The 26,350-nt window shown below is 45.4% G+C and overlaps 2 protein-coding genes and 1 long non-coding RNA gene across 7 annotated transcripts in view; 1 reads left to right on the top strand and 2 right to left on the bottom strand.

Annotated features, from left to right (window-relative positions):
* The window catches only part of PITPNB (phosphatidylinositol transfer protein beta), a 34,199-nt gene extending 27,602 nt beyond the window's left edge, over window positions 1-6,597 (bottom strand). For both annotated transcript variants that reach the window (XM_064466778.1, XM_064466777.1), the window contains exons 1-5: window positions 6,515-6,597; window positions 3,980-4,010; window positions 2,933-3,078; window positions 1,602-1,693; window positions 1,115-1,122 (exon numbers count right to left, since the gene is read on the bottom strand). In XM_064466778.1, the coding sequence (XP_064322848.1) occupies window positions 1,115-1,122; window positions 1,602-1,693; window positions 2,933-3,078; window positions 3,980-4,010; window positions 6,515-6,534 (297 nt within the window). In that variant the 5' untranslated portion in view covers window positions 6,535-6,597. The remainder of the gene's footprint in view (window positions 1-1,114; window positions 1,123-1,601; window positions 1,694-2,932; window positions 3,079-3,979; window positions 4,011-6,514) is intronic.
* Window positions 6,598-6,858: 261 nt separating this feature from the next.
* On the top strand, window positions 6,859-13,073 carry LOC135315879 (uncharacterized). The gene is made up of 3 exons (XR_010375362.1): window positions 6,859-7,326; window positions 10,115-11,313; window positions 11,686-13,073. It is a non-coding gene; the product is annotated as an uncharacterized LOC135315879 (long non-coding RNA).
* The window catches only part of TTC28 (tetratricopeptide repeat domain 28), a 196,283-nt gene continuing 182,693 nt past the window's right edge, over window positions 12,761-26,350 (bottom strand). For all 4 annotated transcript variants that reach the window (XM_064466755.1, XM_064466756.1, XM_064466757.1 and 1 more), the window contains 6 exons: window positions 24,775-24,899; window positions 23,495-23,726; window positions 22,982-23,058; window positions 19,897-20,026; window positions 18,826-18,933; window positions 12,761-18,321 (listed from right to left, as the gene is read on the bottom strand). In XM_064466755.1, coding sequence (XP_064322825.1) covers window positions 16,697-18,321; window positions 18,826-18,933; window positions 19,897-20,026; window positions 22,982-23,058; window positions 23,495-23,726; window positions 24,775-24,899 — 2,297 coding nt within the window. In that variant the 3' untranslated portion in view covers window positions 12,761-16,696. The remainder of the gene's footprint in view (window positions 18,322-18,825; window positions 18,934-19,896; window positions 20,027-22,981; window positions 23,059-23,494; window positions 23,727-24,774; window positions 24,900-26,350) is intronic.

Below are 26,350 nucleotides of genomic sequence, written 5' to 3'. Positions count from 1 at the left end.
AGCAACACATTCTATTTAAATTATAAAAGAAACAGCCCCCTTACCTTCACACAGAAATAGGTACAGAGAGATAACATATCTAAATCTTAAGTATAAGGTAGAGCAGTAAGTACTAAATTAAAGCCAGTCATGTTTGAAAAATCCAGCCCTAACTTTGTGCATACTAGTAGAAATAATACTGTCCTTTGCCATCCTTCTTCCTCAACCCTGGAATTCTTTACCTCTATCTTCAAGTAATTTTCAACAGACAAGACAACTAAAATACATTTGCATGAAGTTTTTAATAAATTAGACTATTCTGAGAGCCAGGGGTAAGCGCCAATAAACATTAGATGCTCCTGTATAGCACGATTATAATCATAAAGGCCCAGCTACCACTAAATTGTATGTCTAAAGGCTAGCACAGAACACTTCTAATTTCAGAAGTAAGAAAGCATACACCAGGGTACACATGTATTGTGATGAGCCAAGCTAAACAGTTTGCAAACTCATTTGTCGCATCCACCTAGTGACAATCTAAATTGTTTGCAAGTGAGCAGATAAAGAAATTGAACATTAAACTTATAAGCTCCCTTAAACAGGTTACCAAAATATATACATGGGGAGAATAAAGCCTTAATGATATCTTTCCCATGCACCTTAAATAAAAAACTAAAAACCCCCAAACCCCCAGCTATGATGACCCATTTAGGTTCTCAGTTAACCCATTTCAACTGAGGCATGATTTCACTTTACAGAAATGGGATTTCAGACAGCGAGGGACTGATTTTATTTCACTGCTCTTCCTGCATTCAAGAGCATAGAAACCTCTGGTTTGCTTTTTTTTTTTAGCATTATGTCTTACCAGGACAGGCATTATGCAGCTGTAAAGGTAAGTAAAGGGATAAAAGATGATGTAAAAAACAGAAGCGTTTCTCCAACAAATTACAGTTCTTTCTAATTATAGCCAAGTGCAGACAAATAAAGTAACATGGAGCTCTATGCCAGGAACCCTGGCAAGGCATATATAAAAGGTTGGAGCTAGCTGGCTAGAGTCAGAGTCAATTGTAGCAGTAATAACAGATAAAATATTTTAAAAACCCAACACAGGACTGATAGTAATTCAAATACTCACTGTCACAACTGGTCATTGGAAGCACACGCAATGAAAATGAAAAGGAAACATAAAGTGTTATTAGATACAATTGCTTCTGAAAAGTCTCATATAATGATTACTTCACAGTATAAGAAACATTCAAAAAAACCACAATAGAGCCTACTCTTAAAACTTACGCAAGTATTAAAATAAAGCAGTTGCCTTATTCTAATGGACTGAAGAATTAAATTCTTTCCGAACAGGCTCTGTTCCAGACATTAAGAGAGTCACCTCTTCAGGCTTATCTTAGGGACACTGGATACTAAGACTCTGTAGGAACCAGCCAACTGGTCCATTGAGGTTGCCCTTCAGAAGCAGCTCTCCTTTTCAGAAGAGGAGATCTCATAAACGCAACATTAAAATTTGAAATATATTTTCTACTCAATGGCATCCTCTTTCCTCCTAAACCATATAATACTATCCCTTGACTGAACACTGACAGCAAAACACACAACGGGAGACTTACTTGTCCTACAGTAGGGATATGCGTTCCAAGCCTTCTCGTGGAACACTAGGGAACCTTCTGGAGCAATCATCCTTACAAAACCAGGAACTTTACTGTGAAAAACATTGACAACATTTTAAAATTTTTTGCCAGCTGAAATTCCTCATTGATTTCTTCCACTCTAGTAAGAAAGGCACATTCTACATAAGCGCTTTAGAGGTTATGATGTACAAATTATCCACAGTTAAATATGCAGGAACACCAACGCTGTTACTTATCACAAAATAATTAAGAAAAAAAATGGGAAAGGTAATAACAAGATGATTGAGAGTGAGCTAGAAACAATTTTGGAAGCGCTACAATCACGAAGCAAGCTGTGCTTTCTTTTCTCTTCAAGAACAGCAAAGCCAACTGTTGAGGGAGGGTACTGCCCAAGAGATTTCACCTCCAAACTCTCTAGGAAAACTGCAGGTTCGTCAGTAAGCAAGCCTGTAACTTGGCTGGCCTGCAGCCTGGATGGAAGGCCATTCACTTATTTCAACCATGCCTGAAGAGGAGAACAGCAGCCAACTGCAAACGTATTCAGTTCTTCGACTTCTTCAATCTTTTTTCCCCCCAATTATAAACATTTGAAATACTAATCCTCATGACATGACAACGTATTACAAATTTTAACAACATGGCTGCCCTTATGGTATTGCAGCCCTCTGGAATAACATTGACTGTAATCCCTAGAGGTTCAGACTCTGTTTGGGTCAGTTTTCCAAATAATGCAGGTTTCACCCACTCTGCAATGCATGTAACTTCTGAAAATATTCTTTACCTTACTCATTCTCTCTCAAAACAACATTACCCCATCACACCACGAGAACTTGTGTGATGCCTTTGAGGGTGCTTTTAAAGAGCATTCAGGCAGTAAGAATTCCTTCTTAAATACCAGATTATACAAAAACATTCTTCTTTTATAATACAATAACCATTCTCCTTTTCTATATTCTCTATATCAACATTCCTGTCCTTTGGGCTATCCTACAAAGCATCTGTGATACCAAGCCATCATTTTGGCTATATACTAAGAATTCAAATTACTTCTACTTCGAGATGCATTTGCCTATTCGCAGATCAGAGATTTTGCATGGCTCTCCATTACTCTATCCCACATATTTTAAAATCCACTGTATTTCACATTTTCCCGATCACCAAAGCATTGGTGCACAATTCAGCAAATTAAAGAGTAGTAGAAAACCATGAATAAGTACCCCAGAGTAGTAAACAATGGAAGGCTGCCCTCACTTTTAAACATTTCTCCCTCAACACCAAGTGACCATAACATGTATCAATGTTTTTCTTACCTCTTTAAATGATAGATTTTGTGAGTATATTGCCCCTTCTCACCATCCTTTTCATAAGGCTCATTTTTTAAGACTTGAATTCCTTCACCACCTCCTGTTTCATTTTTGCTAGCTTCTGCCACAGAATAAAGTTGCCCAACTTGATACTGAAAAAAGTAAAACTTCAATATTAAAGTTAGCCAAAACTTTTAATGCATAAAAGAAATTTAGCTGTTTCCAATGAATATTTGGTAGTACAATCAAAGTTATCAGGGCAGTAAAATACAGCATATAAAAATATCTAGTAAAATATGACAATTGGCTGGCAAAATTTATCTGTAGGTCACAAGCACTAGGTCTATACTCAGCCTGTTTCCCATTAATGCAACGCTTTGATACAGCATATCAGATATATCATTCTTCAATTTTCTCATCCTAAAAGCAAAGTATATACATTGTTCTTAGTTGTATAGAAGAAATATAATTTTTAGTTTACAAGATTTTGAAATGACTCATTTCCAGCCCTGAGCCTCCACAATTCATACTTTTAACTAACTAGATACTGCCCTCACAGGACTCATACAACACAAAGTGTAGAACAATGAAAATATAATATTTTCCCTCAGAAGTACATTTTGACATCCTTTTGTGACTTTCATTTCAATGTATCTCAGTGCCATTTAAAATTGCTGGTTTCAGATCCTGGAAGAGGATTCCTACCTTTGCTTTTACAAAAAGGCTTGGAGTCACTCAGTGCCTTGATCAGCAGGAAAATTCTGCTGCAGTGCAGAATTGCACAACTTTCTTTTCTTGCTCATAAGCCATGAAGCAGCTCAGTAACAACTAAGGGTTCTTTGCCTGGAGGCATTTGCCTCCTTTGAAACTCTCTGATCTGCAAGAGGTTAACTCTGCCTGCCTGGTGGCTTACACACATGGTAACTTACCTGCGGCACACTGGTGGGCACACAGCACAGGAACATTTGGATCCAGCCTAGTCAGAGTTAAAAAAGACACTAACATCTTCCCACCCATCACCCCAAAACAAAAGCAGGTAGGATGAGGACATACCTCTTGCACTGAGCAAGGTAAAACCACTCGGCTGAAAGAGGAAAAGAGCAAATTCAGCAAAATTAATAATTAAGCTTTATGTGCAGATAAAAGACAAACTGTAACAAAGACATTCAAGAAGCAAGCGTCAAAAAAGTCTTCTTTTGCTCTGTGACAGTAAGGCTGCACGGATATAATGCAACAAACACAAGTAAAATTCAATGACAGATATGTTACAAAAGGGAAAAAAGGGGGTTAAGAACATTAGAAGCTATAGAGAAGAGCCAGGAAATCTAGGATCTACTTCCAGCTCTGCATAACTTTGTATCATGCTGAATTTGATCAAACTTTGAGGCGTGAGCTTTCTTCACCTGTTACACAGTAAGCAGTCCTGTCCACACAATTTAAAAGGAGGACAAATGCGCAGGCCATCAGAGCCTACTAATGAATTTTGGCAATTACAGCAGTTATGAATCATTTAAAAAGCAACCACAGCTCATATCCCATTTAGGCGGAAGAAGCAACTGTGTTTCAGGCAAACATTTTAGTTCTAATACAATACGCTGTACAGTTAACAGCAACGTCAGGGGATGCAGAAGCTGATTTTTGACAGCAGCAGTACACCGCAGTCTTTCTCAGTTTCACAGTACATAATAAAATGGACAAAGACGATGCAAATCGTTATTGTTGCAAGACAACATCACAGAACAACTGCATTGTTTCTAGGGCTTTTAAGTGATGTTACCTCCTTTAACGAAAACCTTATGACCACTGAGATTCAATGCAACACAATCCTCCTGAAAGCATGAGCATAAATTAAGCCCATCCACTGTTCTAGAGAAGCAGTAAGTTATAGTTAGCTGATTCGACTCTTGCTACCCCCTGCTGTGTCCACACTTTGTAAGCAATGAGTTTGATATGTTTTTGCTCAGGTGCTACTACAAAAATTATTTCAGCATCTTGTGTGCCCTGTACCCCCCTGCAAGGCAGACAATGCAGCAACCTTGACTGACAAAAACGATGATCCCTGCGGATCAAATTCAGTCTTACAATTTCCATGCAACGACTTCTTTATCCATTATTGGATAAAGATTTTTTTATTTTAGTTGACTATGTGGCTCACTAAAATAGTTTCATTTAAACTGTGAAAGCTTCAGAGGGAAACTGAGAAAAATACAATCAGCTTCAAACATTAGCAAGTGTCAGGCTGAAAGCAGAGCTTGCATCCAAACACAGAATGGCCAAATGGCCGCCAAAATAAAATTCCCATAAGAAGCCCTATTGTATCTCATTCCACACAGCCCGCCATTATCTTATAGGAAATGCAAGAAAGACAGACAGCTTCTCCTATGAGGATTGGTGTAAGCTCTTGCTAAGATGCAAGAAGAGCAGGACACCTGGTTCTGCACGCCTCACTGCCAGATACAGCACCGGTACCTCAGTCCTGTCCATGTGCTCCTACTGTCTGAAGTTGAGAAGTACCTACATCTTTGAGAGTACCTAAATTTTTGAGGTATCCTTGGAAGACTTCTTGGAACCTAACAAACATATTTGCTACTATCATTTCAAACCTACGCATCTCATCTTCACTACACAGCAGAGGCTACATGTTACTAGACTCTGAGATAATTTAAAGCCAAAGGTTGGGAAGCGGAGAACCAGCCAGTGGTTTGCTGACAGAAGACCTTACAGAAAAGGTCTACCCAACAGCATGGAGCTCCCGGCACCAGCAGAACACATAATTGCAGAGCTATGGAGGACGCTGACAGCGCTCCAGGACTGTCACCGCTGCTATTCGAGTTCCCTTTTAAGCAGAACGGGATCCCGATTCAAAAGCACTGGAGACACAGCACTCCCTGCAGCGTCTGCCAGCTTTGCAGAGACACATCGACATCTCGGTAAAACATCAGCCCCAAGGGAATGAGTTTGAGAAACTCATTGTGCGGGGACACAACCCGCTTGCTCCGGGGCAGGGATTGCCCGTCAGGATCACCCCCGCTGCAAGCGACACTCGGGCGGGCGTGAGGCGATGGGTATGTGCGCTTGGTGCCAAGCGGCTGCTGAAGGCACGGGACGCAGGAGCGGCGGAAACGCCACGGAAGCACAAAGCAGAGCCGCGCCCGGAGCCGGCACCGCTCCCAGCCCGTCATGAGCCGCTCCACGGGCCCCGCAGCGGCGGCAGCGGCCCGGCCCGGATGGGCGCGGCGTCCCCGGGGCGCGCCCGCCGGCCCGGCACTGCCGTCACTTAAGGCCCGACGCCGGGGCCCACCCGCCCGCAGGGCGCGGCCGAGGCCCCGCGGGCCGGCGCAGGCAGCGAGGCCGGGCGTTACCGGCGCCTCGCGCGGGGGGGGCCGAGGGAGGCCCAGCGGGACGCGGGCCTTGCCGGGCCTTGCTTTGCCCTGCCCTGTCCTGCCCCACCCGAGGGCGCCCGGTCCCGCGGGGAGCGGCGCGGAAGGGGAGGGAAAAGCGCCCGCCGCGCCAAGCTCCGGGTCCGGGTCCGGGTCCGGGTCCCGCCGTCCCCCCCGGCAGCGGCCGCCACCGCCGCCCCCGACTCACAATTCCTTGATCAGCACCATCTTCCCCTCGCAGCCCCGCTCTGCGCATGCGCGACCGGCACCGCCTGACCACACTGCACTGCGCGCTTCCGGGGGAAGGTCCCGCCCCCGCCGCACACCGCCCCCAATCCCGCCGCGCCGTGCGTCTCCGCGGCCGCTCCTCACCCCAGCGCGGCCTTGCGCGACGCGCCTGCGCAGGCCGCCACCAATCCGAAGGCTCGCAGCTACGGAGAGCGCCCCCCCCTCACCCGTAGGCAGCCAATCAGGAGCGCTGCTCCGTCCCAGTACCGCCCCCGCCTCGCGTGACGTCACCGCTCGCCGGTGCCCGCGGCCGGAGGCGCCGGGGCGGGGCCGGCAGCGCTCCCGCCCCCCGAGCGGGCCGGTGCCGGGGTCTCCCCGTGCAGCCCCGCCCGGGCCAGGCCGGTGTCCGTGGCGGCGCGGGCCCTCCTTCGGGGGAGCGGGGCCGTCGCCGCCCCCGCAGGTGCCGGCCCTGGGGAAGGCGGCGAGCGGGGCCAAGCCCCTACGCCCCGCCGGAGCGGCCGCTGGGGGTGCCGCGCCGCCGGGAACGCGCCTCAACCTCTGCTGCCCCGGGAAAACCGGAGCTCGTCAGCGAGGTCCCGTTTTGGCCACACGTAACGAGCCGGGCGTTTGGCCCCAGCTGGAGGCGGCCCCGGCGCACGCTTCAGGATGGCTCTCGGTGCCAACCCAGGATAACGCGTCCTCGCGCTCGCTGTTCCGTGCGGGCGGGAGGTCGCCGCGGGAAACGGCTGCTCAAGCGAAAGCACGCGAGCGAGGCCGCCCAGCCCCTGGGAGGTGAGAGATGGGTGTTCGCTCACTTCGTTCCCCCCAGCAGAAACGCTGGAAAACGGGGGGCGCAGCTGACGGCGGCCGCGCCACAGGCGGTGCACGCGCCGCCACGCGCGCATGCGCACCGCCTGCAGCTCCCTCCTTTTAGCGACACCGCCGGCGCCACCGTTCTGTTGCCTGGCACCTCCTCTGCCCATCATGCGACCAGAGCTCCCGTTTTTTTGTGAGGGGAAGCAAAAATTTCCTTATGCAGCGTATCTGAGGCAAAAACCCTCCTGCGGGTTGCTGTTGCGGTACCTGCGGAACGCCCGTTTTGTCACACAAATGAAAGAACAAGAAATCGGTAACAGAAGTGCTAGCGCCTGCACAAAGGGCAGGACGCTTTCACGGTTTCATTAAGCGATGTAAGACAAGGAGCCGCGATTCCGGTGTCCAATGCTGCCCTCTTGTGAGGGAATTTCTTTTATCCTTTATCACACCCACAGATAACACGGGCACCAGAACCCAGTCGAAGAACTGACATACGTAGCGCAAAGAACACGGCTCAGCCGTTACTGGGCTCAGACCCACCTGCACCCTCTGCTCCCACAGACCGGTTGCTGGCATGAGACCATCGGCTTTCATTAAAAACAAAAAAAAAAAATTAAAACGGCCTACAAGTTTTAGACCTCAGAGGCACTGAAAGAAGGCTGAAATCAGCCCCAAGGGTAGAACATCCCATGAAGCTCCTTCAGCCTGTGAAGAACCTGATACACTGGTCCCTGAGGAGCGAAATTGCCTTCGTATCTCAGGGGGTGCTGGTGCCAAGTCCCTCTGCGTCAGGCAGCTGACGCTACTCCATTTATGACGGTGTGTGGCAGGAGATGAGTTTACCTGGTTGGGGGGCAGAGGGGTGGGACACACTTTCTCTGTAGGGTGAAAGAGCATCACATCTCCCAGCACCCTTTTTATCCAGCACATTTCTATTAATACAACAATCAAACAGCAGCGTGAGGGCAAGAGAAAAACGGTGGGGGGGGCGGGGTGGGAAGGGGCAGAAGAGCAGCCTAACTAAAACTTTACTCTAGTCATTTAATCCAAAAAGGGAAATATGCAGAGCTCCCCCGAGTTCAAGCAGGGATTTCTCTAGTAACAACAAATCCTTATGTAGGAGTCTCTCAGGTACTACAGAGACATACAAGATGGAATTCCAGAGCGAAAACAGGAAAATGAAGGAGAGAGGCCAACACAGGTGCCAGTGAGTGATGAAGATAAACCAGTTTGTAAATACACATGAATGGTGAAGCTTAGAGACCTGGAATGAGGAGCAAGTGATAAAAACTAGTTATAACTTGGCTGTTCAGAGCTGGAGCACAGCAGAATTTAGGAGAACGCAGGACTATGTCTTGCAGACAGACCATGCCCCTGGAATGAGGACCCAGCCCTGCTTACTCTCAAAGCCGCTGCTAAACCTGGCTCTTCAGCACAGGGCATAGAAAGGACAACACGGGTCAAGTTTTCCCAAGTTGCTTCTGTATGTTGTATTTGGCTTCATCATTGTTTTCGTAGCAATTCAAGTTTATCCTGGGGCAAAATGATGATGCCCTAAGAACAAAGCAGCCGGGTAACAATATTTCCATTTTGGGGCGCTCAAAAATCATCATTCAGGTAAAACTACAGGATTTATTTAAAATAATGCATTCTAAATATATTTGCTCTCTAGTTTCTGAGCATTAGCTTGCTGTGCTTTTTTTGTCAGATTTTTCTTCACAGCTATGCAGACCAGCTGCTTTTGCTTTACAGCTGTTCGAAATGCTCACACCAATGTACAACTAGGTAAACTGGAAAGGAAAAATCCCCCCATGACATTTCAAGATCTGACAAAGGGGAGGGTGGAACTTTGCAGTTTGGCACTGCAGAAGGGAAATGATTCCTCCTCAAAAAATGAAAGTATGTCTGGCTGTGGAACAGTTCAGAGCTTTTACACTTGCAGAGATTTTCATTGTGAATAATGCTGCCCTACTGCTGACAAGGTGTTGTTTTAAATGGTCATTTATGTCAACCCATAGGAAGCTTAAATGCACAATTTTAATTTATGGGTAGCTACTGCATTTTAATTCTTCTGTGGGGTAATTGCTGGCATCCAAAACTGGCTAAGGCAGATTTTTGCACCTCACTGAATGACGGTCTCCTCTTTGAGTGTAAGTCTCGGCGCAATGCCCACACTCCCATGTTTCTGAATTGCATCCTTTTCCCCAGAAACGACTACTGACCCTACTTCCAGGCTCACCCTCGCCTGCCCTTTCCCTTGAGAAGCCGTCTTCCCCAATTCCGTTTGCCAGTAGCTAGAACTAATGATGATTTACACGTCAACCCCACTAGAGTGAAGGAGGGCAGAAACTCACAGAGAAGAAAATGAAATGTTGCCAAACGACCCTCCCACAGATAAATGGCTTTAAAGACAATCCTCAATAGGCTCTGCCTATGAAAACATATTTTCATTCAAGTCTCTTGCAATGTGAGAGACGGATGCTATGGAAACTGCTGCTCAGACTTCTGCCTGCACTGGCTTAGTCTATGAGGCAAAGAAATTACAAAGGGCTGTGCCAGGGCACAGTGGTGGGGCTTTAAGTGTCTGCTTCCCAAAGTTTTCAAGCATTCAGTATTTTCCTTTATTTGGTTTTTCAAAATCTTGGCTGAGTGCAGTCCGTGGCTGCTGCTCTTTCCCCATATGGACAACATTTGTCTTTTGTTTACTCAGCCAGCTGCAATGTGTGCTCTCCCCAAAACCCTTATTCTCTTTGTTTATATCTAGATTATGCCACACACGATACTATCATCTGAGTAGCTGCATCCTGCTGATTCCAGACCCTGCATACAGAGAAACCGCTTCAGACCAGCCCATACAGTTTCACCACGGTCTCTGCTCATGGAGGGGATGCTTCCCCAGCAAGCTGTTCTTCATGGAATTCCTCCAGCCTTGGCTTGCCCTGCGTAGGGAACTAACATTGTCAGTGTAGTTGCACATCAGTGGCTCCTGGCTTTTGTCAGAGGTTGAGCCTGCTGCGATGTCCTGCTGCCTGAACACAGGTTTCTGTGCATGTGAAGTGGGATGGTGGCGTTAAAACATGAGAGCACTGTTTCAGGAGCTCTGCAAGGGGACCTGCTGGAGGCACACTGGGCCGCGGTCCATCACACCACGAGCTGGGTCCCTGGGCAGGTCTGTGCTGTCCCTAACCTCATGTCTGCGTAGTCATTAGGAGGCTGCTCTAGGCCTGCATGTGACATTTAAAGGGACCTCAGAAACACGCCTGCTTCTGAAGCTCCTTTGGGCCTTTTCTGGTCTCCAGCACTGTGCTGTAGTGCAGGCTTGGCTCTTGCTCTGACACTTTCCCACCGACGGCAGCAGGACAATTACCTGCATCTGGCTGTCAGGATGAGAAGGCAGAAGCTGCAGCACTGTACTGCCAATGCAGGAGATGCCACTGCTTCTCTGAAACAAAGCTGCTCTGTTCCTTTGAGTGCCCAGGCCCCTGCTCCTCCTTCTATCACAGAAGAGGGTTTTGTAACCACGGCAAACGTTTCTATATAATGAACTGAAAACGATACTACATTTTTTAGTATTTAAATACTCTCTTTTATGCTAAAGGATCAAAGTTGTGTGCTTCAGCGCACAAGTTCTATTGCCGTGTGATTCAAGAACAGTGTAGGTGCGATCAGTATACCCCAGCTCTGTCGCTTCAGGTAATTGGAGTTCTCCTGGCTGATCTGCCAGAGTGGGTGCCCATATCCCTAACTGTTTCTCAGAGGAGGACGTGGGAGAGACTTGCTAAGGAGAGCACAATCCTCTATACGCTTCTGTTGTACAAGTGGCAACTGCTGCAGTTCCCTGCAGAACGCTTTCTTGGAGTCCACTGCAATACCAGCCACAGTGATTTACCAATAAAACCACTCGCAAATGATGTCATCATGTAATAGAAGGCGGCTGGTACTCTTTCTGACAGGGATAAAAAGGTAAGTTCTTCTCTTTGGACAGTATATAAAAAATGAGACGGTGAGGCCAGACAGAACTAGAGCTGGAGTGTTGGCAGGGAAGTCCATGACCGTACTCAGGGAGAAGCAAAGGCTGCCTGCAGCTGGGAGGTGAGATCAGCAGGGCTGCACGGAGTGCTCTGTGCATCCGGCACGAGGATGAGGAAAAGCCATATGTGGGTATACACTACTGGCAGTGTATGTCAACCCACAGTATGAATGTGCGTATCAACGCTCACAAAATGCTCAGCCTGTAGCTTATATTTGCATATTAAGTATATTTGCATATTATGTATTCAATAATAAGATGTTCAAGGTCAGGCTTTAAGACAGCTCCCTTCTTGTTTTTTGCAGTGCTGAACTGACTTCTACCCACACTTGCTGTTCTAGAAGCACGTCTCTGAAAGGAACAGGACTGACTTTCATCTCTGCGATACAGCGGCAGTATCAATGACAGGAGAAGCTAAGGCATCCACATCAGCTGCCTACTGATTTACACTGGATGTGTCACCCAGTTGCAGGTAGTCCTAAGGCCATGACTAAGCTGAGGCAGCCACCTATAAAACCTTTGTTGGGGGGCTGCGCCATCCATGCCTTCAAATACAGAGAATCAGCTACTTTAGAGGCACGCCAGGAAAGGTTCCTTATGGAAGAGCTGATGCCAGGAAGACTGCAGTGATTTGCAACGTTCAGATCACCTCATTCTCAACAGATCAGAGATTTGGAGGGTAGAGATGCCTGTAGGCCAGTAAGAGCCCGCTATGTCATGATCGAGGATATGGTTTGTGTGTTCTGTCAGCATGGCCAGAGGGTGTATTTATACAACTGGGAGACAGGCATCAATGGAAACTTCCAAGACCACAAAAAAAGTCAAATTCTGTTTAGTTTCATCTGGTCACCAACACCTCCCCTAAGCACAAGGGCACCTTTCACACAGTGGCGGAAGGAAGATTTAAGTCAGCACTTTCCAACTGGCATCAGTATGGGGAAAATATATCATACCTTCAGCACTTGGTTCTTCCACAGTGGAGGGATGGGACGGGGCAATCCTTGAAGGTCCTTCCAACCCTACATATCCTTTTGCTGCCGACTACAACAAGACAGACAGCGAGCAAATATTGATGCTCCCACCACCTGCTAGAAAAAGGAAAAGCAATTTCCAGTCACCATTTGTAACAGGAACACTACATTCTGCCACAGGAAGAGGAGGAAGTTCTCAATGACCACAAGTTCTCACTTCCACAGGGGAGGCTGAGGACAGCTGCTGTACGTTAGTCATACTTCACCACAGAATGCAGACTTATGCATGACTTCTTTGCTTCTCAGAAGCAGGCTAGAGGAACAGATTAGTAACCAGCTGGGTGTCAGGACAGAGAGCAGTGCGCTAACAAATTATTTCCCAACATCATCCTAGACCAAGAGACTAAAGTACTGAGAGAACTCATGCTTTAATAGACACTGAAATCACAAAGAAAGAAGGCCAAATGCCTTAGCAATTTCAATAAAAATATGAAAATCTTTTTACATGGTAAATTTCATAATATAAAAAGTTTAATGCTGTCTGGAAACAGAGTTTCAATTTACAAAGAAGTTCATATAGGCCAAACACGGCTAACACTGCATACAAGGAGAGCAAGTGCTAAAGGGCTGCTGCTTGGAAGAGTCTTTGCTGACAGTCCTCTCTGAGTTACCATCTTCAACGCTCTTTTGAAGGAGTTCTGCAAACGAGGGGCCAAGTTTTCCACACACATTTGCAGCCTTTCTGGACAGCATGGCAATGCAATGAACCCGAAACTGCTCAAACCCAGTAATACCATCTAGCCTGAAATGACCAGTGTGTCTTAACAGATTTACAGGTATTTCTGTGCACCTGGATCAATTCTGCAACTTGAAAGAGATGTTCATAGAACAAGTTTGACCTAATGAAAGGAAATACGGCCAACAGCGATACACGTGGGTGTAGCACCCCTTCAATGCTTTTTCCTTGTTTAAGTAAGGTATGATTAAAAAGAAGGAAAATCAGTACCAGGCCAGAGTACAGGCTAACCAACAAAATCAAATTAAACTGGATTTTGATCAGAGAGATTGTTTACTGTTCCCATTTAGTTGGAGCTAAAGACAGTCAATAAAAAAAATCTGTAATCTCACACAGTAAAACGTACTGGGCAAACCCAAACTAAAATACATTCTATGGCCTTGGGGAATGGTTGCATGTGGCAGGTTTAATGTGAAAGTGGATAATACCTAATTCTTATTGCTCACTGTATTAAGCAGTGTTGTCACTTGTACCATGCACAAATACAACAACGACAAATGCATTTAAACTCCACAGAAGGAATTCTAATATCAAACGGAGAACATGTTATTTTCAATTCCTGAATTTCTCCACATATTGGGCAAACCTGATAAAACTCTTTTTTCCTCACAAAGGGGTTGTTTCTCTTTCAGGGGGTGGAGGAGTGAGGCACAAGGTGTGTGAAGTGTCTCCCAGCCATGAGCAAGCATGCATCTTCATGGCTCTCATTAGGCCAATGGAAGTGCCCCGTGGCAAGTCAGTGGAAACACATTTCCCAAAGGACTTGTTCTAGTGACACTCACCTTCCATATTTATACAACACCAATTTCCCAAATACTGAACTTCCTCTACATCTGAACCCTTCCCTGTTTCTAATGCTTTCCCATCCCTCCCCCCAAAAAACCCAAACCCAACAACAGAATAACCACCCCCCTGCCCCGATTTAGCTCTTTCTGAAAACTTTAAGCCAGTGCAAAACCTACTGGCACCACGAAAATGGGTTGTACCAAAATGGCAATATATAATTTCTACAGATTAAAAGATCCTTTAGTTATGGAAGTAAACTACAAGTAAAGAGGCTTATTTCTGGCATGTTATGCAGCACTACAGGGAGTATTTGCTGTTGCTATAAACAAAAAGCTGCCCACTTCCATCCTGGATGTTCCTGGGATGTCGTTTTAAAACAATTATGCTGGTTAGAAACAGATTAGGTCACATGAAGTCTCTCAGCAGTCTTGTGACCACAGCAAGTTGCATGATCAGCTGTATCACCGCCTACATGATGGGTAGACGCTGTACTGACTCATTCTGGCCCACTATTCCAATTTTTCCTGCCAAATGGCGAGAAGATGATATCTAGCACCAAACCGTCACAGAAAGATGTAATATACAGACAAATAATCTGCATCATATGAGTTGAATAGATTTACTCAACTGTTTTGCTACATTGCATAATGAGTAGGTAACTACTTTTTTTGTCTTTCTGCACTGAAACTTTTGTGATCATCCATCCCTTGTTAGCTGACTGTAACAACACAGCTCTATATTCTTTGCCTTTAGTGCTTGTGTCTATTTCTTGCAATGGCAAAAGGGAAAACATTCTCCCAAAACCAGTGGATTCTAGAATATACTCAAAGCAAGCATTTGATATATGCACCATGAGTAAGCTGAGCGCAAGTAATTTTATATTCCGGTATCAGAATTGAATCCTCTGTCCTGCTATCATGCTTTTCCTCCAAGATCCCTAAGAAAATCATAAATGATTAGATCCATCTTTTCAAGAAGAGCATCCAGACACAATAAGTGCAACAATTATCTGCATCAGCAATGTGCCCCTAATATGTTTACTGAGCTGACTGCACTCACCACTCAGGTAGTCAGTTGCGAGACTGGAAGTTGACTCAAGATCCAGCTAAAACTCGGGGCCTAATTAATTAAGCCTCACAACACCTCTGTGAGGTAGGTAGGTAAGTATTACTATCCCCATTTAGATAGAAAGGGAAGACGAGGCACAGAGAGGTGAAGTGATTAGCCTTCAGTCACTCAGCGAATTTTGGGAGTGCAGAATAGAAACCAAAAGCCTTGGTGATCCAGTGCTCCGACTTCATAGCACACGGCCTGTGAAATACTTTGCTTGGATCTAAGTGTGCAGTGTGGCCGAGTTAATGCTACCACACGCCCACAGTTTTCAGTGCATGTAAATTATCACTTTGATTCTGATTACATCACCGCATTCAATAGCCGCTTAAAAGACATAACCTCCAACTTGATCCATAACACCTAAACACCATCTAGCCTAGGAAAGCTTACTTTACACATCACTCCTGGGGTGCTCTTGGTTCTCTTTTCTCCACGGATCAGAGGGCGCACAGGTTCTGCATACAGCCACTCTGCTTGTTGCCTCACATGCTCTGACTGCACTGACATCTGCTTAGACTGGTACACTTGCTCCAAAAGGAACTTGCTTCCACAGCAGGGGAAAGGTTTGCAGACCTGCTCATGATGAGCTATGTGGAATGATTTAGCAGCATCAGTGCAGGATTTATTTGGTCAGGTGATTTCTAAATCACATACACTGATGTCACAATTCCTGCCTACTGTGGAACTGTAAAATCATGTTCTGAGCTTCAGCGTCTGGAACCCTTTTCTGTACACACTTAGCAGACAGAAGACATCTGTGCTGCCCAAATACTAGCCAAGATGAAAATTTCACCATCATAACGCTGTGCACCAGAAAGATCAGAGCATTCAATAAAACCAGAACTTGTCTCTCTGACGCACGCTCACTACCTCATGCTGAGGCTCACCTTGCTCGCTATGCTCCAAACATTCTTTTTGAGCAGACCAACCAGCAAAATATCACCTGAAGGGTTTTTCTTCAGAAGAGAGTTACCTGCGACGCAGGTTTTAGAATAGGGCACCTCTGTCCTCTTGTCTTTTTTTCACCAGCCTCTAAATGATGCAAGAGAACTGCCAGTATCATGCTGATACAGAGTTTTATTGCCAGCAGTTTCTTGTGTTTGGCTAACTTGGCAGAGATATCTAGAGGTATGTTATCCTGTCCTCTCTGTCAGCCTTTGAAAGCAATCAAATAAATGACACGTACTTCTCCAGGCAGAAACTTGCGCATACTTTCTTGGTGGTGTACATGAAAGTTCTGCCTCCCCTCACTTCCCTCTCCAATCCCTGATATGTATAATTTCTGTATAAAAAGCCAGCTGTAAAACCTCCTGTATGGTTAAGAAATACAAGTAGGTGGCTTAAAAACTAGTATTTTATGAACAGACAACTAGATTCATTGGACCTGTTGCCGCAAATACTGAACACTACATAGAACCTGTTATCAGCTGAGTCTGACCAAGATCCCGATAAGGGAAACTAAAACCCTTCTGTGTTAGGCCCGTGTTCCTACGCAGTGACAGACAGGGCCAATCTGTCACATTCCTGTGCATTGCCAACTGTGGGTATGACCACGGCTTCTTAGATAATGGTTCTGTATTGATAAAGGCAAGTGGGCAGAAGCAAATACTTTTACAAGATTTTAAGTCATCAGCTGGTACTCAAGACATTTCAGCATTTGGAGGAAGGAAAAAATCTTCCTGGTGACAAAAATTTATAACCGTTCCCAGATGGCAGCCTCAAAGGGCGTGTGGTTCCTGGAGTGCTACTGGAAGGTGGAGAATGAGTTGATGTCACTGCATTTGTAGTTTCAGGGCGCCTGTGTCCATTTGGAGGGTTCTTTTGTGGAGAAGCAAGGTGTTGCTCAATAGACAGGTCCTTTAGTTCCAGCTTATCTGCACTTTCCTCTTTGCTGTGCCGTGGAGATAAATTGAGTAAGCTGAGGACATCTTTCTTAGAAGTCATTGTTCCAGGAGCTCCTCGGAGAATCTTTATTGGGCCAGTGGAGTGATGGGGAGTGTTTTGCCAGAACATCTTTAAATTGTGAATTGCTTGCACTTTTTCATCAATGGCAGCCATTTTTAATTTGTCTATGTCTGGGGCATCAGCTGGACTTGAGCGAGCAGAACCAGCTGAGGAATAAGAAAGAGCAGGAGATGGAGTGCTGCCACCAGGAGACTGATGCCCTGAGCTTGGAGAGATATTTCTGGGTGATTTAGAAATATGAGCACTGTAGGGAGAGCTGGGGTACTTGAGCTTAAAGTGAGGCTGCTCTGTTAAGGACCCATGTGAATCACAACTTGGAGATGGCTGCCCACTGTATTGGCCTGTGCCTTCTTTGTTTGACATCTCCGATGTCGTAGGGCTATTATAGCCAGAACTTACTTTCTGAAGAGATGAACTCCTTGTTGGAGGCTTTGGTTTAATTGCAAGAGGTGAAGACTGATTCTTCTGACTAGAGCTGATTGGCCGACTGAATGCACTGGTCTCTGAAGATCTGAATGCAGACACACCTGCTGGGGTGGAAGCCCCATCATCTGAATTGTTGCTCTTGCTTACTTGGCTGCTGCTTCTCTGAAGACGTTCAACAGCAATGAGGTGACTCTGAGTTTCCTCCAGAATTTTTTGGGCCAACTCTTGTGGATCAAGCTTTGGATTACTGTCCTCCTGGGATTTGACAGTGCTGTCAGTCTCAGTGCTAGACTGGTCAGATTCCCCAGTATCAGAACTTGCAAGTTTCCCAACTTTTTGGAAAGGTGAATTTGGACTGGGAATAAGAGTCATCTTGACAGGAGAATTTGGGGTACTTATGCTCCCTTTGGAGTTGACGGACTCTTTAATGCCTCCAGTCTGACCAGTTTTGGGCTGTTTGTGATCAGGGGAAAATCTTGGTTTTATGTTTTCTTGGTAAGTGGCCAAAGGCTCATTGCTGATTATAGAAAAACCTTCATACTCTTCCTCATCTTTGCTGGCTACAGTACTGGTTTGTGGTGACAACTGGCTCTGTACTGCAGCCCTGTGTGGATAGATGTTCTTACACCTCTCATAGTCCTGGCGTCCTCTGTGTCCCACGCCATCCGGCATGCTGTCTGGCTTGGAAACAAAACTCATGGAAGAAGCAATGGAGCTCAGGCTGTACACAGAAATGGCATCTGACGCAATGCTGTCTGGACAAGTAGGAGAGAATGGAGGGTTTTGATACTGGGGTACAGGGTTGGAAATAGACTGAGCAGAAGCCAGTGACTCTAGTGATGAGGAGCTGTCCAGGCTAAGGCGCTTAGGCAGCTCTGTAGAATCTAAAAAAGAAAAAAGAAATGTACAAACATGCCCCTAGGTACACAGTAAAATCAAACAAAGCCAGGTAATCAGAATTAAGAGGAAATGCTATAAAACAGGCACTCAGAATCTTTGCTACTTCAAAAAACCCAACTACTACTTAGGTGAGGAAAAAACAAATGTGCACAGCCCAGGAAATGCACAGGAACCTCAGTCCAGGTATCCTTGATGAAACGTGTCAATTCATTATCATTTTATATCCTAAAAACAAGGGTGAGTTATACATCCTTCTGTTGTTGAACTCTATTCCCAGCTTTGGCCTCAGCCCAGTCTTAGTGTTTGTTTCCCATTTGAAAATAACATCTGCTGCACCTGTTGTATGATGTATGGTCTGTATGACATGTGTTGGATGGATGATGTATATATGATCTCTGTAAAAGGTAAGAGTGTGAGATTTCAACAGAAGCCATTCTGATCAAACCATCAGATGTTATAGGAGCAAAAACTACTGTAAGTAGCTTTACCAAAAAGTGCCAGCAAAGATTGTAGAGCAAAGTGCATGGTCCTCCTGTTAGCTTGTTTCCCAGTTTTCAGAATCACCTCCTCTTGGCCAACTTCACAAAGGTCAAAACCTGTAGCAGAATATGGAGCACAAAATCACATCTCATCGAAAGATCTGATGTCTTAAACAAGCGTGATCTCATTTAGAACACAAACAGAACAAAAAGATCTGTCTGTCCAAACTGACAGACCAAATGCACCAGTATTTTTTAAGTTACAAATTACCTGGAATTGTCAGGGAATGATATACTAAACACAACTCGGGACAGCATCCCACAGGCCCCTACCATTCATCATTAATCCAAAGTTTTCTCACAGAAGTGAGTCTGAAGAAGAGCACAGACCTTGGAATTCAGCAAATGAGGGCTGGGCTGCAGGAAGTATGACTGTGTGTGAGAAACGACACCTGACTTTTACAAGCCCCTCAAGCAGTCTTCTTGGATGTTTCTTTTTGCAGCATTGCCTCTTCCCTGCAATGATCTTTTACTAACTCTAAGCGAGGTCCAAGCTGGAATAAAATCTAGTTTGATATTTAGTTCTCATCTGTCTTTTCTGCAGGATGTAGACCCTGGTACATACTACCACCCTGGTACGTCCTATCCTTGCCCAGTGCACATTTTTCCCAGACAAAGGAATGGCTGGTTCACTTCAGTCAGAAGGGCAGAAGCAAACTCAAAAGTATGTATTATGAACAAGAAGGGAATAGGATCTCGAAATAAAAACTGGAGCTAAAGCAAATGGACAGCACCAAGCTGCTGTAAACCCTGAAATCCATGTTCTGCAGACCTAGGAGATGTTTTGGTGTATGAGAGAAAAATGCACCTTACCACGGGCCAACCAATAAGCAAAAGAGCTCTGTGCGTGTGCACCGGCAGAGACATACTGAGCAGTCAGGGATTGCATCCAGAGATGCAAAGACCAAACAGCACCCAGAGAAATAAATCTAAAGCTGTGAGTCTTGTCACTACTTCAAGCCACTATATCAAACACCAGCAGTAGTTTTAGGAAGACAACGGAAAGAAATGTTCTCCTACCTAGAGCTGCCAGAAACTCATGACAGCCAGGTAGCCTCCAGAGCTGGACACTGATGGAAACCTGGATTGGTGCAGAGGAGAAATCTTGCTCCTTCTCGCCTGCCTGAAGTTGAACCAGGACTTGATGCAGCTGAAGATAACAATACAAACATTAGCCATTCCATACAAATCACATCACTGCTTTTCTGACAGTCACAGCTAAACAAATGCAGTGCAAACGTCCCTTTCCCTGTACACCCATATATTCAGCTGCTGCTCCTGAACAGAACAGTGAGATGAAAAGGTCTGGACAGTCCAGGGACAGCAACAATGGACAAACTTGAACAGCAGCAAAGGTCGGGACAGAACAAGGTGAGGGTTGGGGGGTGTGGCCAGTGGAAACTGAGCAAGAAGGAAGCACAGCAGGAAAATCTGTGAAGTGGAAGAAAAGCAAAGACATACTTTGGGGCTGCTCACAGGAATATAAGAAAGCCTATTCCATGACTGAACCATACTCCTTATGCAAATCCCGAGAAACTCATTCTCAGCATGTAACTGGGCAAAACAAGTCATATGAAACCACGGAAGACTTTCCTAATACCTCCATGGTCTCCAGGAAAGATGTTTCTCAACTGTGCCCAAGGGACAGGAGTAGCAAAGTAGAGAAAAAACGTGTTTATGAAGATCTGACACAAATAAGGTGCCAGGATCCCATGTAATTCAAAAACACAGCCAGGGCAGGAAGGATGGAAAGTCATTAATCAGGGACCATCTAAACTCAGGACCACCCATCTCTTACAACCCACAAAAGCTTACACTTCTTTTTTTCCACAGTAGCACTACGGAGCAAGCTCCAGGCCTGAAAGCAGCTTGAAGACACTACTCTGCAGTGCAGGGAAATAAATGGGTCTGCAGAGACCAAGGCATTTTATCCTGCACAGCAGTGTCATTCCCCAGTGCATGTGATACTCACCATTCCCACCATATTTTTAACAGCCTTCGGGCAGCAGGTAACAAGAAGGGAAAAGAGGAGAAAAGAAAGAAAGAACACAGGTTATTCTGTGCTACAAAATGCCTGTGATAGGGAACCCTGCTGTGACATATCCACATGCAAAACAGCATCCTGACTCTGAGATGCTCCATCCAGACAAAAAAGGGAGCAATGGAAATGGCTTGAGCTGTGAATCAGGAGTCCAACCGCGTGGGAACAGGCAGCTGGAATCTGGGAGTGCCCAGCTCATTACAATCAACTCAGACACTTAGCAGGCAGATATTCGGCCAACCCACATTCTGGCAGAAGGCTGAACATAAAACAAGCCTTTCTCTTGTTTTCTCTGGGATACATTATTGGCACTAAATGCAGTCAGGAATCCCTAACTTTTCCTTGCACATGTGGTAGTACTGAAGTTCTCTCTTTTGTGGTTCCTGCCTTCTGTTTCGCACTAAAACTGAGCATTTTTTATCCAGAGCAAAAGATCAGGCTCCCTGCCTTGTTGCTTCACTAATGCCAAGAGCACCTGCTCCCTTATGATGCCTATCACCCATATGGGAAAGACAGTAAGCAACACCCACTGACTGAACTGTCAGTTATTACACTCCAGTTTTCAATAAAATCTTCTCTCCTTTGGAACAGGCAGAACTGTAGCTGCTTACCAACTGAACTGCTGAGAGGAAGGAGAGGGAAAAAAACAAGTAATTGCATAGGAGGGGAGAGCTAAGTTGAAAAACCCTGACTTGTAACTGGATAGTGTCTTGTGCAAAAGGAAATTCTGCCTGGGGTTTGGGCTATAGAACATTTGCAAAAACAATGCAATACCCCTGCCAATATTTATTGCATGGGGAAGCTGAGGAAGTGGTGAGTGCATCTTTTGTTAGTTGTGTACAGCCATCTGAATGTCTTTCCTAGGGTGATCTAATTATCCGAGGCAAGAAGACAATCGTGAAGTAATCTCATGGACACTCTAACACATTCCGATCTGTTGGAACGTTGTCTACTACTCATCACATCCCTTCTACTCCGGGCCTCCCTCTGGTGGCAATGAGGACAAAATAACCCTGCTATTCAACCACAGAAGTCTCAGACACTGAGAAAAGAGCCAAGGCAAGAAAGCAAAATTTCTAAAGGACAAGCCATTAGAAATATCTCATGTGCTACTGTAGATCATAAGATGAAACCCTTTCCTTGAAGCAGACTCAGTCTAACGGACAGACAAAGCAGGCTTCTTAATGAGTAACAGAAAAGCTGGGGCTGTTATTTTGAATTTTGTGGAGAGTCAACAGGACAGAATGAAGGGGAGCCCTCTGAAGCTACACAGGGATAATCCTAGCTACCCACCATGGTACTTCCCTAGAACACTTTTTCATGGGGAAAAGGGAAAAGAAAGTGAGCTGTATGCCCATTCACTATGTGCAGCGTGTTCTTTACTAAAGCAGGCAAATGATCAAGATAAACCGCATTAGAGGAGCAATCAGGACAGTACGAAACATGTAATGGGAAGCCAGCCAGGCTGGTGGCACAGAGAAAGGTTAGGTTATGCTAGGCATGCTAGAAGGACTGAGGAGAGGGAGGAATGTGAAGGAGATTAAGGGGAGCAGGGAGGAGTCCCACAGCCACAGGTGCCACTGCCTTTTAAAGTCTGCGAATCCCTTCAGCAGAGCTATGAGCACACACACCATGGGAAGCATAAGCTCAGTAAGTTTTCTGACAGACCTCACGTTGCCAAAGTCAATTATACCTCAGGACTTTGGTAATTACAGCGGACAAAGACCAGCCAACATTGGCCCTAGACACGACGGCCAAATAACAGCTAGTCGTTCTGCCGCTCGTTTCCCATATTTTGCTTCCCCCTACTGCAGTAGGTATCATGTTTTCACTTCTGCCACTGAACGGAGAGACCTAAGGCCATGCATCCCAACAACATACCTGAGTTTTTCTCGTCTGGACACACACTTTCATTCACACAAACACGCAAGTTTAGAATTTCAACCCTGAAGTCTCCTAGCAAGGTTGATAAACCAGAGTGTAAACAATTCTGTGCATTTCTCAATTTACTGACCTGAGAAGAACCTTTAGAAACTGGTACTGGAGGAAAACCTCCCAACTCACCCTGTTGATAAGCTGTTCTCCTGTTTCTGAAGCTGTGATAAGTTTACAAAGTGCCTGAAGTGCAGGGTTAGGCAAACCTGAAAAACATCAGCATAAACAGGGATTGTTAAATATCTGTTTCTTTACTGCTAGAAATGCAACAACCTGAACAGAACTAACTCGGCTAATTCCTAAAACCCCTCCCCCCACATCACCAAGCAGTTCTGGAAGCAGCAGCAATGAAGCAACAGCAATTTCCAGAAAGCAAACAATCTTCCGCTTTGCATCTGACTGAGAGCTGGGAGAAAGGAATAGTCACATCACGGTTTTCAGATACTGTACCCAGTAGTAAATGATTCCCATCTATGACAAAATTTTCATAAACATTTACTTCTAGAACCTCTACCCTGTTAAATACTATTTCGCTGATGTAAAACTTCACCATTTTACACGCTTGCATCAAAGAAAAGCAGGGAAAGGTTGATGTCTGCTTGGACAGACGAGGACAGAGCCCAGAGCCAGCCTGCTTCTTACCTAGGAGGGACTGTATGGTGGTGCTGCACTGCTGCAGGCGGTCACCGGGGTCAGAGGTTGGGAAGAACACAGCTGCTGGGAGGCCACTGGCTGGAGGGTCCAACCTAAATCCTACTGCAGTGAGTAGTGCCTGCCAGCCTGGAATGCCACCAACTTTATTCTCCACGCTTTGCTGGGAGGTATACATGGAGTTGTGCTGCCCGTTCTGGATTCGCTGCAATGATTTCTCCACCTTTGGGGAATACACAGCATTAGCTTACTTTAGAAGAGATTTTTACTAACCACCTCTTTTTATACAGCGAAGAGGCAGGTACAGCAGGTTTAGAGACAGTGAACCCAGTGTTGAACCTGACCTGTCTTACACAGAAGGATGTTAGTGCACTTGAAAACAGAGGCTCCAGTAAGTCAGCACTCACAGCTGTAAAATCACTGTGATGTCAGTATTCTCTGGGATGCTGGGGAAAGTAATGCCACAGGAAACTAAGTACCAGTTTGATTGTGACAAGTTCCCTATAAGCCTGGCAGCCGCATTTCTCCCCAAAAGATGACTCGCATTCAGGTTCCAGTCTCTTGTATACATTGCTTATTACCAGGCAAGAGTCTGCAGCTATATGGTAAAAAGTAGAGAGAGATGTGTGTCCACAAAACCCAGCAACTGGGATGACTAGCAATGTTCACAGGTTTCTATTGTCCTATGGATACTCCATATTCCTGTGGCACCACAGAAGACATATTGGAAAGAACAGTATTAAAAGTCATTAGAGATTATTCTAGCTATCTGGCAATTTGGCTTCAGTCCTGCTGCTCCCCACAACAGGCTACTGGCACATATGGGGACAAAAGTGCCTCTTATTTTCCAAGTATGCAAAGAGACAGCAGTCACTGTGCTCTGCATCTCCATGACTGCAACGTTCATAGCTATTTTCTTGTCGAAACAATTAACCCCAATGATTATCTCATCTTTAAAGCAGAGACCCATTTCAACAGCTGAGGGAGGACTTTGTCACAATACAACGTAAGATTTCACTTACTTTGCCTACACTCCATCAGGTGTCCCAGTCTTTTTACACTGACCCAGAGTTTTCACAAGAGACTACCTTATGGTAAGGGATAAGGGCTGAAGGTGTATATTCAAGTGCGAGTGGCTACACACCAGGGTGTTCCTCTTCCCATTCATCATCTACAGATACATACCCACAGGTAACATTATCTCACAACTACACAGGCTGCAATGCCCCTTCCTGTGCCTGCTGGGTGTGGTAGTGTTTCCCTTCTCTTACCAGATGTAGCAGGACACGCAGAGCATCTCGTGCCCTTTCAGGGTGTTGCAGAATCTCAGTCAGGGCCTGTCCTACTAGTGAAGAAGGGCTGTTCAGCTTCATATCACTCCCAATAAGCATGAAGCCTGCAGAATTGAGAATGAGATATGCTCGATCTCTTTTTGTTACAGAAATGTTCAAGACAGAAGCAGATAACCTCTGTCCTCTCAGACTAATGGAATGATTTACTGTGATACTCTTTTTCTCAGAGCAGCTGCCCACTCCCTGCCTGGTCCCATAGACTGAAATTCCAGACAGCTTCTAGACGCTTCTTACCGTCCTCCTCTATTAAATCATCAGCATTTTCCTCTTTGAGCAAGCCAAAAAACACTGACTGCAGCTAAACTTGTCCTAGCATGCTCCATGTCTCCTTTACAGCAGTGGAAATCAATAGATGCTAAAGAGTGCTCACAGAAACAGAACTCAGAAAACTGAGAGATTTCCCTGTCTCGGTCAGAAACCTGTCTTGGCTTATGCACCATCTAAATGCTAGATCCTCCAAATATCAGCACAAGGAGCTCTGCCTGCCCCTTCTCATTGATTACAGCGAGGTATGTAGCTGACCATCCTTGCTTTGGTGCTCTGAGACACCACCAGGAGTTAAAGGTGAAAGTCAGGGATTGTGTGTAATGAACTTGCTTCCATACCATGGAAGGGGCAGTACTAAGACAGCCTGAGTAGCTGGAAGCCTCTGCTTGGTGGTGATGCCAAGCACCCATGTCCATGCTCATTCTTCCTTGCCTGGGATGTGGTCACTTTTTTATTTTTCTTTATTAATGCTCCTTCGAGGCGGAAAAATCTTGGAAGGAAAATAAAATACAAACTGGACTGTAACCTAAACTCAGCTCCCACCTGGTATTGTCTGAATCACGTTCTAACGCTGGACTCAACAAGCCTGAAAACACTGTCAGACTAACTCCATATGCTCATTTTAACAAGCTCTCCTGAGTTTCCCACTTCCTTAGCTACATACACTTTACATCAAAGCCATACTCGCAACAGCTTCCTGATCTAAAAAACATGGTACTGCTTCCTGTGCAAAAAAAAAAAAATCCATTTGGGGAATGTCTGCAGCTTTCAAAAACCGGGACTTGTGCCGGCAAAAAAAAGGTTATTTGTACATATCCCTGTAATAACACTGTTGAGGGCCAAGACTCCGTCTTTCTGAATCTCAACTCGCTCATCTAATTGAGAGGGAGTAAGCACCAGCAACCCACCCCAGAACTTACGCTGCTGAGAAATTTCCAGTGGAAGCAAGGGAAACCCTTCTATTAACAAGACCAAAAAGTAAGCTGTACAAGGTTTATGTCACAGAAATCACAGCTACTGGTTGCTGCTGCAACTTCCAGAAGTACTACTCTTGCCTCCTTGTTAGAGTTTCACTCAATTCTCAGTGAGCAGGTTCTGTAAATTTGCTCAAGCTAACTCCATCCCAAGTACCCAGGAAACTTGACCCTACAGATTTCAAACATAGGGAATGAATTATTGTATTGCACATTATTTTTTTCCAGTCATGATACTGTTGTGAGGAAACACA

This window comes from Phalacrocorax carbo, chromosome 15 (assembly GCF_963921805.1).
Source record: "Phalacrocorax carbo chromosome 15, bPhaCar2.1, whole genome shotgun sequence".
Taxonomy (NCBI): Eukaryota; Metazoa; Chordata; class Aves; order Suliformes; family Phalacrocoracidae; genus Phalacrocorax; species Phalacrocorax carbo.
This window is presented reverse-complemented; position numbering and strand designations above follow the sequence as displayed.